This window comes from Entelurus aequoreus, linkage group LG05 (assembly GCF_033978785.1).
Source record: "Entelurus aequoreus isolate RoL-2023_Sb linkage group LG05, RoL_Eaeq_v1.1, whole genome shotgun sequence".
Classification (NCBI taxonomy): Eukaryota; Metazoa; Chordata; class Actinopteri; order Syngnathiformes; family Syngnathidae; genus Entelurus; species Entelurus aequoreus.
In genome coordinates this window covers 79,330,122-79,342,517 of record NC_084735.1, presented here as the reverse complement: position 1 = coordinate 79,342,517, position 12,396 = coordinate 79,330,122, and the positions used below count along the sequence as shown (strand labels likewise).

Below are 12,396 nucleotides of genomic sequence, written 5' to 3'. Positions count from 1 at the left end.
CTATGTCCACTACTTGATGTCCATACCCCCCCCACCCCACCCCCCCTCCACACTCCTGATTGTAAATAATGTAAATAATTCAATGTGATTATCTTGTGTGATGACTGTATTATGATGATAGTATATATATATGATAGTATATATCTGTATCATGAATCAATTTAAGTGGACCCCGACTTAAACAAGTTGAAAAACTTATTCGGGTGTTACCATTTAGTGGTCAATTGTACGGAATATGTACTTCACTGTGCAACCTACTAATAAAAATCTCAATCAATCAATCAAAGACTGACGTAGACGTGACGTAGGAGGCCCCGCCTCTCCAAAATGGACGCGCCCAAAGGCTTCCATGAATTGATTAACGTGTACCCCGACTTAAACAAGTTGAAAAACTTATTCGGGTGTTACCATTTAGTGGTCAATTGTACGGAATATGTACTGTACTGTGCAATCTACTAATAAAAGTTTCAATCAATCAATGCAGCGGCACACAAAATGAATGAAATAATGAAATGTTCGTACACCAAGACATGGTTCGCACACAGAGGCACATTTGGAGCAATCTAAAAGATAGCAAATAGAAAAGTTCGCAAATATAGGGGTTTATAAATCGAGGTTCTACTGTATATTATATTTTCTCACTCAGAATCAGGCATTTTTACACTAAAACAAATAAAAAGTCAGATTGGTAATTTGTCTCATAATTGACAGATGATGCTGACTCCGGCCATGCAGGGCATCATTCTGGCCATCGCAAAGGCCAGACAAACCTTCGACACCGAGGGTTCCGAGGCTGGTCTCATCAAGGTGGGTCTGTTCTGTTTGTCGGTAAAGGTGCCCAAAAACTGCTTCCTCTAACCCCCTAACCCCACCCTCAGGCCTTCCATGAAGAATACTCCCGCTTGTACGAGCTCTCCCAGGAGGAGACGACGCCGCGGGAGGACGCTCGTCTGCAGCACGCTTTGGTTTACTTCTTCCAGAACAAGGCGCCCAAACGTGTCATCGAGAGGACGCTGCTGGAGCAGTTTACAGACCGCAACCTCAGCTTCGATGAAAGGTGATAGGGCCGGACAGTTATTGAATTTCGATTTTCTCACGATCATAAAAATATTATAATTGAAAAAAACTAACATGCATGCAAATTCAGAGGTTTGGGATTTCACCGTGGTTGCTGTGTTTTATTTGATACTTCGCTACTTATATGACAAAAAGGGGTGTCACGGTTTTGCGGATGCCGCGGTATTGCTGTTTCAAAGTCGTCACAAGAATGCCGTGACGCGTAACGGTATCAAACAAAAAAACTGTACAACGTGGGAAATACGAGTAAACTGAAAAAAATGTAATCAGTCCAACAAAGTAATACACAATAATAATATTGAGAGGACACACAAACATGACACAAAACAATCCAAAGTATTTAAACAAAAATGAATAATATCAACAAAAGTATCAATATTTACCAACATATTCCAACATAACAGTGATTAAAAATCCCTCTTTTACATTGTCATCACAGCCATTCATGAAAAATAAGAATTTTTTAAAATGATCATTATTGTCACAGTGGCTTACACTTGCATCACATCGCATAAACTTGACAACACATTGTGTCCAATATTTACCACATATCATTAGGGTTGGGTATCGTTTGAATTCGAACAATTCCGATTCCGATTCCGATTCCTGACGATTCTCGGTTCCGATTCTTTTAAGAGGCAGGGTCAAAAAAAAAGTTTAGGATATTTTAAATGAGCTAGCTAACCTACAGTCTTTCTGAATGAAATAGTCTGACATTCTCCATCAATTTTAATTCTATTAACTTTTTATGAACTTTACTACAAATTCCTCACAGGGCTGTTTTCAACTAGAATATAAATATCAAATCTATGAAGTTGAATATAAATATTATAAATTATGAATACATTTTCCCAGGGGTGCACTTTCCTCAAGAGAGCTTTATTTTTGAAAACCTCATGAAAACACATTGACACACACAAGTGTATGATGCTGCAGGAAACCTCATGAAAACACATTTACACACACAAGTGTATGATGCTGCAGGTACTTAAAAATGTTACCGTGCTCCCACTGATGGGCTAACCTGGTGCAGAAAAGCAGATAAACAATAAGAAACAACTTGCAAAACCCTACATATCATATTTTAGGTTCATTTAATAGTTAAAAAAAATGTCAACAATTAATCCCATATTCCAATATCTGACTCATTATTATCTAAACTAAATTTTTTTCAAACTTCTTCATGAATCCTCAACCCATCCATCCATTTGCCACCGCTTGCACCCTGGACAAGTCCCCCCTCATAAACCGTCACCCAGAAAAGATATTTGAGAGCCAGCGAAGCCAAACATCAATTTAATTTACAATATTAAAAGTTAAATTCTTAGTTAACTTTTCTGAGAAACTGCATTTTCCAGACTGATATAAACATGTCCACTATGGAGGACACTGCTTGTCAGAAAGTGAAGTGGATTACATTTATATAGCGCTTTTTCTCAAGTGACTCAAAGCGCTTTACATTGTGAAACCCAATATCTAAGTTACATTTAAACCAGTGTGGGTGACACTGGGAGCAGGTGGGTAAAGTGTCTTGCCCAAGGACACAACGGCAGTGACTAGGATGGCGGAAGTGGGGATTGAACCTGCAACCCTCAAGTTGCTGGCACGGCCGCTCTACCAACCGAGCTAAAAGTTGAAAGACACTAAAGTGAACATTGTTGTTTTTCACTGGATGTTTACATTGACACCTTAAAGACACTCAACTGTCAGTTTTTTTAAATATTTGCTTCAAACAAATGGATTTTCCTGCACAAATATTTGCACTTAAAAATACATGTTTGTAGTAATAATTATGACTATAACATTTTAGCATTATGTTTGTTTTCTAAAGTAAGTGTGTTTATACTAAACATTCCTGACACTTCATTTTACACACTGTAACATTTTATGAGCCTTTTGTTTTGGACAAACAGTACACCACAATAATATCGTACCGTGGTCTTAATACGGTGATAAGATCATACCGTGATTTTTTTTTAAACTTGCTTTTGTTTCGTCAAATTATTATTTATTTATTTTTTAATATTTGTTTGAGTTTTTTTCGATATATACACTACCGTTCAAAAGTTTGGGGTCACATTGAAATGTCCTTATTTTCGAAGGAAAAGCACTGTACTTTTCAATGAAGATAACTTTAAAGTAGTCTTAACTTTAAAGAAATACACTCTATACATTGCTAATGTGGTAAATGACTATTCTAGCTGCAAATGTCTGGTTTTTGGTGCAATATCTACATAGGTGTATAGAGGCCCATTTCCAGCAACTATCACTCCAGTGTTCTAATGGTACAATGTGTTTGCTCTTTGGCTCAAAAGGCTAATTGATGATTAGAAAACCCTTGTGCAATCATGTTCACACATCTGAAAACAGTTTAGCTCGTTACAGAAGCTACAAAACTGACCTTCCTTTGAGCAGATTGAGTTTCTGGAGCATCACATTTGTGGGGTCAATTAAACGCTCAAAATAGCCAGAAAAAGAGAACTTTCCTCTGAAACTCGACAGTCTATTCTTGTTCTTAGAAATGAAGGCTATTCCACAAAATTGTTTGGGTGACCCCAAACTTTTGAACGGTAGTGTACAACCAACAGTGAAACAACAAAAACATGTCAAATGTATTTTATGTCTCCTATGTCAGCAGAACTGTGCTGTATGCACATACACGGGAGTCACTATGGTGCTCTCACAATCGATCCGAAATCACCAAAATCCTTAACTTTAACAACCATATTGCTGCATTATTAAGTATTTCTAAAAGTTAAATCCACCTGCAACAACATTGACAGAAATGCACACGGGGCATACTTGGAACGATCTAACAGTTCGCAAATACCTGTAGAGGGGTTTGTAAATCCAGGTTACACTGTAAAAGTTTTTTAAAAAAGTGCCTTACACAAGCATAATGCACTTCAAGTACTTATTAATACATTTAGAAATGTATTATTCTTTGACTTAAAATACAGTTCCAAATTGACCAAAGATGTATTGCACTAGTAAATGTGAGGATTTTTGCATTTTATAAATCGTTATTTATGACACTTAAAGCACAAACTCTTTTGTGGCAAAATAGGTGTAAAAGGTAAAAAGTTCACTTTTAAGAAACTAAAACAGAAAAACGGAATTCAAATGTTTTATTATGTTGCTATTGTTATTTTCATTTATTGATTTTACTGTTGTTTATTTGTTACTAATTCGTATCTATTTATCTTTTAAATTCTATTTAAAGTAGATACTCACATAATTCACAAATGAAAGAATACATCGTGCGGTCCTCTCCCCAAGGTTTCTCATAGTCATTCACACCGACGTCCCACTGGGATGAGTTTTTCCTTGCCCGTATGTGGGCTCTGTACCGATTATATGGCTATATGTATGTGATTTAGGGCTATATAAATAAACATTGATTGATTGATTGATCGTTATATTAACCCTATTTCAGTTTCAACCAAAACAATCGTAATCCTTATTTTTGTCATAATCGTCCAGTTCTAATATAAACCCCGACATTTTATTTATTATTATTTGTGTTTACTTTATTTTAATGTCAATAAACCAACTAAACTATTTACATAAGGCACACCAAGGACTGTTTTCACTGCTGGACTCTAGAAAGAGGTTCCGCAGCCTCCGAAGCAGAACCTCCAGGTTCGGTAACAGCTTCTTCCCTCAGGCCGTAAGACTCTTGAACGCATCATAATTAAATTATCCCCTCAACTCCCCCCAAAATGGATTAACTCGCTGGAATAAAAAAGACAATATAACATGCATCCATAAACGTGGACACATGTGGAAAAGTGCAATATATTTATCTGTACAGTAATCTATTTATTTATTTTATATATATATTTATATATTATTTATATATATTTATTTATTTATATATGCACCTTATTGCTTTTTTTATCCTGCACTACCATGAGCTTATGTAACGAAATTTCGTTCTTATCTGTGCTGTAAAGTTCAAATTTGAATGAGAATAAAAAGGAAGTCTAAGTCTAATAATGCCATCTAGTGGCTGCTGTGTTCACTTTACTGAGCTGCCTTTGCACACACGTGGGATCTGAGCCGAGGATGTCGTTGTGGCTTGTGCAGCCCTTTGAGACACTCGTGATTTAGGGCTATATGAATTAACATTGATTGATTGATACGATATACGTTTACTGTGATTGTAGTTTCTGCACTTGAACTGTACTATATGCCTGCATCAAAACAACACAGATTTAGTTCCCAGTGTTGTGGTCGTTGACTCCACTGTTATGTTAACAAGCATCCTTTACATTCCTGCAGGGCCATCAGTATTATGAGGGAAGCCCGAGCCAAGCTGCGCCTCATCAAGCCCGAGGACATGGACATGGACGAGTACTTGGTATACTAAGATTCATTTAAGGACGCTAGCGTGAAGGTGCTAAAGTGGTCTAGTGCACACTGCTCTATACGCCTCAAGTTTCTCGTGAGCTTGTTCGGTTATTCGGGGGGAGTCGTTGGCATGGTCTGAATTCCAGTGAGCCCGCAGTGTAATTTGGTCTCTTGAGGGTGGGGGTGGGGGGGATGAGGGGCAGTGAAGGCTGCAGTGTGACTGTGCCGGAGTTTGAAACTTTTTACAGAGCGTGGGAGCACCGTGGTACGTCAGAACACAAGTCGAGTTGGTTCTTGAATTGAAATGATTGACGCACTTAACTTAGCATGCCTTTTGAAAAGGAAAACACACCTTTAAGAAATATTGTATAAATACAATATCATAGAATGTAGCACACACAACTATACAGTAGTTTTATGGAGTAATGTAACAACAATAATGTACATCATTTAGCTGGGAGAGCGGACTTATACGGTATCTCCTTTGAGCGCTTTCTAGGTTAAACACATCAGCAGCTTCTCCCCATTTTCATAGATAAATGTTCACCGGTTAGATTTTGTTTAAACGTCCTTTGCTAACGTTATCCAATTAATCTGCTTCAGCAAACTAGCAGTGCTACGCTCATACTGCTTCACAAACTCGACTACGCGGAGGGTCATGTTTTTGATGATTTCTTACTTTAATTTATTGAATATCTTCTTTTCAGCGCTGTTCTTCACACTCACTTTCTTCCTGCTAATGCTTGAAAAAACAAAGTTATGTCCATCACTAGCTATAAGCCAATGCTAGCGAGTAAGACCGGATGTATTTGGTCGGTTCTCACAAGCCCGAATATTTGCTCACAAGTAGTAATAAGCAAATGATGCCTCAGTAAGTGTGTGGCACACTCACTAACTGTATTGACACTGCACTGTTACTGTAATATACAGTACAGGCCAAACGTTTGGACACACCTTCTCATTCAATGGGTTTTATTTATTTTCATGACTATTTACATTGTAGATTCTCACTGAAGGCATCAAAACTATGAATGAACACATGTGGAGTTATGTGCTTAACAAACAAAGGTGAAATAACTGAAAACATGTTTTATATTCTAGTTTCGTCAAAATAGCCACCCTTTGCTCTGATTACTGTTTTACACACTCTTGGCATTCTCTTGATGAGCTTAAAGAGGTAAATGATAAATAAATGATAAATGGGTTATACTTGTATAGCGCTTTTCTACCTTCAAGGTACTCAAAGCGCTTTGACAGTATTTCCACATTCACCCATTCACACACACATTCACACACTGATGGCGGGAGCTGCCATGCAAGGCACTAACCAGCAGCCATCAGAGGCAAAGGGTGAAGTGTCTTGCCCAAGGACACAACGGACGTGACTAGGAAGGTAGAAGGTGGGAATTGAACCCCAGTAACCAGCAACACTCCGATTGCTGGCACAGCCACTCTACCAACTTCGCCAGAGGTAGTCACCTGAAAGGGTTTTCACTTCACAGATGTCATAGTTTTGATGCCTTCAGTGACAATAGTCATGAAAATAAAGAAAACGCATCGAAATGACAAGGTGTGTCCAAACTTTTGGCCTGTACCTTGTGTGTGTGTGTGTGTGTGTGTGTGTGTGTGTGTGTGTGTGTGTGTGTGTGTGTGTGTGTGTGTGTGTGTGTGTGTGTGTGTGTGTGTGTGTGTGTTTATGTATGTGAATATATAATATGTGTAAATATATTTATGTATATATGTATTTATGTGTGTGTGCTGGTGCGTGTGCGTGTATATACATTGTATATATATACTGTATGTAAAAGGGACAAGCGGTACAAAATGGATGTATGGATGTACAAACGTACACTACCGTTCAAAAGTTTGGGGTCACCCAAACAATTTTGTGGCGTAGCCTTCATTTCTAAGAACAAGAATAGACTGTCGAGTTTCAGATGAAAGTTCTCTTTTTCTGGCCATTTTGAGCGTTTAATTGACCCCACAAATGTGATGCTCCAGAAACTCAATCTGCTCAAAGGAAGGTCAGTTTTGTAGCTTCTGTAACGAGCTAAACTGTTTTCAGATGTGTGAACATGATTGCACAAGGGTTTTCTAATCATCAATTAGCCTTCTGAGCCAATGAGCAAACACATTGTACCATTAGAACACTGGAGTGATAGTTGCTGGAAATGGGCCTCTATACATCTATGTAGATATTGCACCAAAAACCAGACATTTGCAGCTAGAATAGTCATTTACCACATTAGCAATGTATAGAGTGTATTTCTTTAAAGTTAAAACTAGTTTAAAGTTATCTTCATTGAAAAGTACAGTGCTTTTCCTTCAAAAATAAGGACATTTCAATGTGACCCCAAACTTTTGAACGGTAGTGTGTATATACATATATAAATCATTTATATACATAGAACATTTACCTTTTTTGACGCTATAAAATTAAACGGTTCCTATGCTTCGGACTTGTTCCTTGCTCTCGGTTGCATTTAGAGTGATGATGGCGGCGAAACCAATGACAAACGCGGCACGCCACTCCTCCTACTTCATTTAGTCCGAGCTGTCACTAGTGAGCCGAAAGAAGCGCTTCCTAATAAACACATTTTGCCGCTTGGCATTCAAACGATACAGCAGCTGTGTCGGTCACGTGTTGTTTTTCTTAAAGTGACACACACTCCTTGTGTTTCGTAACGCATCGATGCTTCAGGTGTGGTTTGACCCATCACTACTCGCAACCTATAGCATTACAATTAGCCGAGAGTAGCTCGTATTCCACAAAACTCCTAAGCTTGGGCGCTTGTATCTTGAGGTACCACCGTAGTATCTGACTCTCCACAGTATTTCATTTAATCGTCAAAATCTGCAAAAGTTATGACACAGTTGTTGAATTTGCATATTTGGCTGTGACGCATTTGCGAAAAGCGACGCGTGCGTTCTCAACAGTCTCCACCACATTTATACATAGGGGTCCGATTACTCACTTAATTTAGCATCAAAGTTGGCGTAGTCGCCACGTTGGGCTTTTGGAGTTCTTCCTCGCCCGGATGTGGGTTCAGATCAGGGGCTGTCGTTGTGGTTTGTGAAGCCCTTTGAGGCACTTGTGATTAAGGGTTATACCATACTTGCCAACCTTGAGACCTCCGAATTCGGGAGATGGGGGGTGGGGGAGTTGATGTGAGGGACGGGGGGGGGGGGGGGTTGGTGGTAGGGGGGGTGTATATTGTAGCGTCCCGGAAGAGCTAGTGCTGCAAGGGGTTCTGGGTATTTGTTCTTTTGTGTTTATGTTGTGTTACGGTGCGGATGTTCTCCCGAAATGTGTTTGTCATTCTTGTTTGGTGTGAATTCACAGTGTGGCGCATATTTGTAACAGTGTTAAAGTTGTTTTTACGGCCAGCCTCAGTGTGACCTGTATGGCTGTTGATCAAGTATGCCTTGCTTTCGCTTATGTGTGTTACAGCCGCATATATTATGTGACTGGGCCAGCACGCTGTTTGTATGGAAGAAAAGCGGACGTGACTATAGGCTGTAAAGGACGCTAAAGGCAGTGCCTTTAAGGCACGTCCCCAATATTGTTGTCCGGGTGGAAATCGGGAGAGTGGTTGCCCCGGGAGATTTTCGGGAGGGGCACTGAAATTCGGGAGTCTGCCGGGAAAATCGGGAGGGTGGGCAAGTATGGGTTATACAGATAAACTTTGATTGATTGATTGATTGAAGTTGGCAACACTGATCCCTCCTGCTTTGTCTTCTTATTCTCTGGCAGCCCAGGTGCATTCTTATGTGTTCATGAATGTACGTGAAACGCCGGTTTTCTTTGCCGTGCTAACTTTATGTTGTGTGGCGTTCCACAGCAGTGGCACGATGACTACAGAATGTTCCGGACTGTCTTTGTCTACCTGCTGACCGGACTGGAGCACTACCAGCACGGGAAGTAAGTGTTCCCGGAGGCTGGTGTGGCAAAGGATGGGGTTTTATTTGTTTGTTTTGTTTTTTTGCAGGATACGCGAGGCTCTGACCTACCTGGCTCACGCCTACGACACCAACGCCACCCTGCTGAGGAGCGGGGAGAAACGCGGCGTGGACACGTCGCTCGTTGCACTTTACAGGCGGAAATGTCTGGCGGTGAGGAGAAAAGAAGGCGTTTTTTCGCACTCAGAACAGCATACCGTATTTTTCGGACTATAAGTCACAGTTTTTTCATAGTTTGGCCGGGGGTGCGACTTATGTGTGAAATGATTAACACATTACCGTAAAATATCAAATAATATTATTTAGCTCATTCACGTAAAAGGCTAGACGTATAAGATTTCATGGGATTTAGCGATTAGGAGTGACAGATTGTTTGGTAAACGTATAGCATGTTCTATATGTTATAGTTATTTGAATGACTCTTACCATAATATGTTACGTTAACATACCAGGCACGTTCTCAGTTGGTTATTTATGCCTCATATAACGTACACTTATTCAGCCTGTTGTTCACTATTCTTTATTTATTTTAAATTGCCTTTCAAATGTCTATTGTTGGTGTTGGGTTTTATCAAATAAATTTCCCCCAAAAATACGACTTATACTCCAGTGCGACTTATATATACTACCGTTCAAAAGTTTGGGGTCACATTGAAATGTCCTTATTTTTGAAGGAAAAGCAGTGTACTTTTCAATGAAGATAACTTTAAACTAGTCTTAACTTAAAAGAAATACACTCTATACATTGCTAATGTGGTAAATGACTATTCTAGCTGCAAATGTCTGGTTTTTGGTGCAATATCTACATAGGTGTATAGAGGCCCATTTCCAGCAACTATCACTCCAGTGTTCTAATGGTACAATGTGTTTGCTCATTGGCTCAGAAGGCTAATTGATGATTAGAAAACCCTTGTGCAATCATGTTCACACATCTGAAAACAGTTTAGCTCGTTACAGAAGCTACAAAACTGACCTTCCTTTGAGCAGATTGAGTTTCTGGAGCATCACATTTGTGGGGTCAATTAAACGCTCAAAATGGCCAGAAAAAGAGAACTTTCATCTGAAACTCGACAGTCTATTCTTGTTCTTAGAAATGAAGGCTATGCCACAAAATTGTTTGGGTGACCCCAAACTTTTCAACAGTAGTGTATGTTTTTTTCCTTCTTTATTATGCATTTTCGGCCGGTGCGACTTATACTCCGAAAAATACGGTAAACTGTTTTTGTCCGTGCCGCCCCCACCCTGCAGACCCTGAACGACAGCGCCACGCGCCTCTTTGCCAGCGGCGAGGAGAGCAAGGTAGAGGAGGGCGTGGCCATCATGGACGAGGTGGTCATTCCCTGCCTGCACCTGATGAGCCGCGAGTCGTCGCTGTCGCAGGAGGACCGCGAGACCACGGAGAGCATCCGCAGCCAGTGGTGCTGCTGTCTGGGCCAGGACATGGACGGTAAGACCCCAAATAAAAAGCACGCGTCTCGCGCAAACCTGTCGAACTTCCCTCGCTTTTGCGTTCAGATTCGCTGCAGATGAAGCTGGGCGAGTTTCTGCCAAGGGTTCTGGACTGCTCGGCCGAGACGGTGGTGCTTAAAGACCCCCCTAAAGTCCACATGAACCAGGCTCACGACCTGTGCAGTCGCCTGGCCGCCGTCATGGAGTCCATCCACAAAACCTCGGTGGTCATCGTCAAGTAACGTCCTGCCCGCGAGCAACATTGCCGGTCGTTTGTAGTACGAGCTGTTAGCATTAGCACGCAGGGCGTAACGAGGGGAGAGCTTGTTGCTAGGCAGAGTAAGCACTACGGCATTTGTACCGCACACAGCAACCATGCTGGTTGTTTTTTTTGTTTTTTTAAATATGTATTTTATATTGTTGCTTTGTACATGTCCAGAGCAGACTTTGCGAAGTGTCATTATGTCGTTGAAGCACAGACAAGTGAAGACGTCTTCAAAGTAGAGCTATAGAGAGAGCGTTTTAGAGGAACGTGCAATAGAGGATTCTTTAGTAAGAGGCTATTTTTCGAGGTTACGTTATCCTTATGGAGTGGCACTTTCGCTTTTAAAAGAACACGCCTCGTCAAATGTGTCATGTTTGTATGAACAAATCTTCACCAACAAGATTAAAAAAAATACGGAAACCACCTGTGGTGTCAGTTTCTTGTTTCGTATGACGCCGCACCATCCGCTTGGCTTGTTGCCAATAAAAGTTTTCTATTCCATGCGTTCTCCACTTCATACACCGACAATCAAACACAACATTGTCAATCCGTTTGCTATGCAAATGTGTTTTCTTTTTCAAGATTCTCCTCATTTTTCCTGTGATCCAGTCACTTTTTAGGGGTGGCGGGGTCTGGACAGCTGTCATGTCGGCAGTCCATCATTGCAGCATTGCAGAGGGGGATTTTTGGAGGCATCTCCCACAAAAACATGTACGGCCATAAATAGAGACGGCTCGTAAATAGCAGATGGCAGCGGTATAGTAGCCAACTCACTTCAGATCACATTTCCAAAATAATGAGTCAAGAGCAACTTTTTACAACAATAAAATACAAACCCCGTTTCCATTTGAGTTGGGAAATTGGGTTAGATGTAAATATAAATGGAATACAATGATTTGCAAATCATTTTCAACCCATATTCAGTTGAATATGCTACAAAGACAACATATTTGATGTTCAAACTGATAAACCTTTTTTTTTTGTGCAAATAATCATTAACTTTAGAATTTGATGCCAGCAACACTTGACAAAGAAGTTGGGAAAGGTGGCAATAAATACTGATAAAGTTGAGGAATGCTCATCAAACACTTATTTGGAACATCCCACAGGTGAACAGGCAAATTGGGAACAGGTGGGTGCCATGATTGGGTATAAAAGTAGATTCCATGAAATGCTCAGTCATTCACAAACAAGGATGGGGCGAGGGTCACCACTTTGTCAATAAATGCGTGAGCAAATTGTTGAACAGTTTAAGAAAAACCTTTCTCAACCAGCTATTGCAAGGAATTTAG

General features: G+C 40.2%; 1 protein-coding gene across 6 annotated transcripts in view; it reads left to right on the top strand.

Moving 5' to 3' along the window:
* The window catches only part of usp28 (ubiquitin specific peptidase 28), a 40,075-nt gene extending 28,555 nt beyond the window's left edge, over nucleotides 1–11,520 (top strand). For all 6 annotated transcript variants that reach the window (XM_062049018.1, XM_062049024.1, XM_062049020.1 and 3 more), the window contains exons 20-26: nucleotides 712–807; nucleotides 879–1,057; nucleotides 5,362–5,440; nucleotides 9,273–9,352; nucleotides 9,420–9,543; nucleotides 10,639–10,837; nucleotides 10,906–11,520. In XM_062049018.1, the coding sequence (XP_061905002.1) occupies nucleotides 712–807; nucleotides 879–1,057; nucleotides 5,362–5,440; nucleotides 9,273–9,352; nucleotides 9,420–9,543; nucleotides 10,639–10,837; nucleotides 10,906–11,081 (933 nt within the window). In that variant the 3' untranslated portion in view covers nucleotides 11,082–11,520. The remainder of the gene's footprint in view (nucleotides 1–711; nucleotides 808–878; nucleotides 1,058–5,361; nucleotides 5,441–9,272; nucleotides 9,353–9,419; nucleotides 9,544–10,638; nucleotides 10,838–10,905) is intronic.
* Nucleotides 11,521–12,396: the final 876 nt, after the last annotated feature.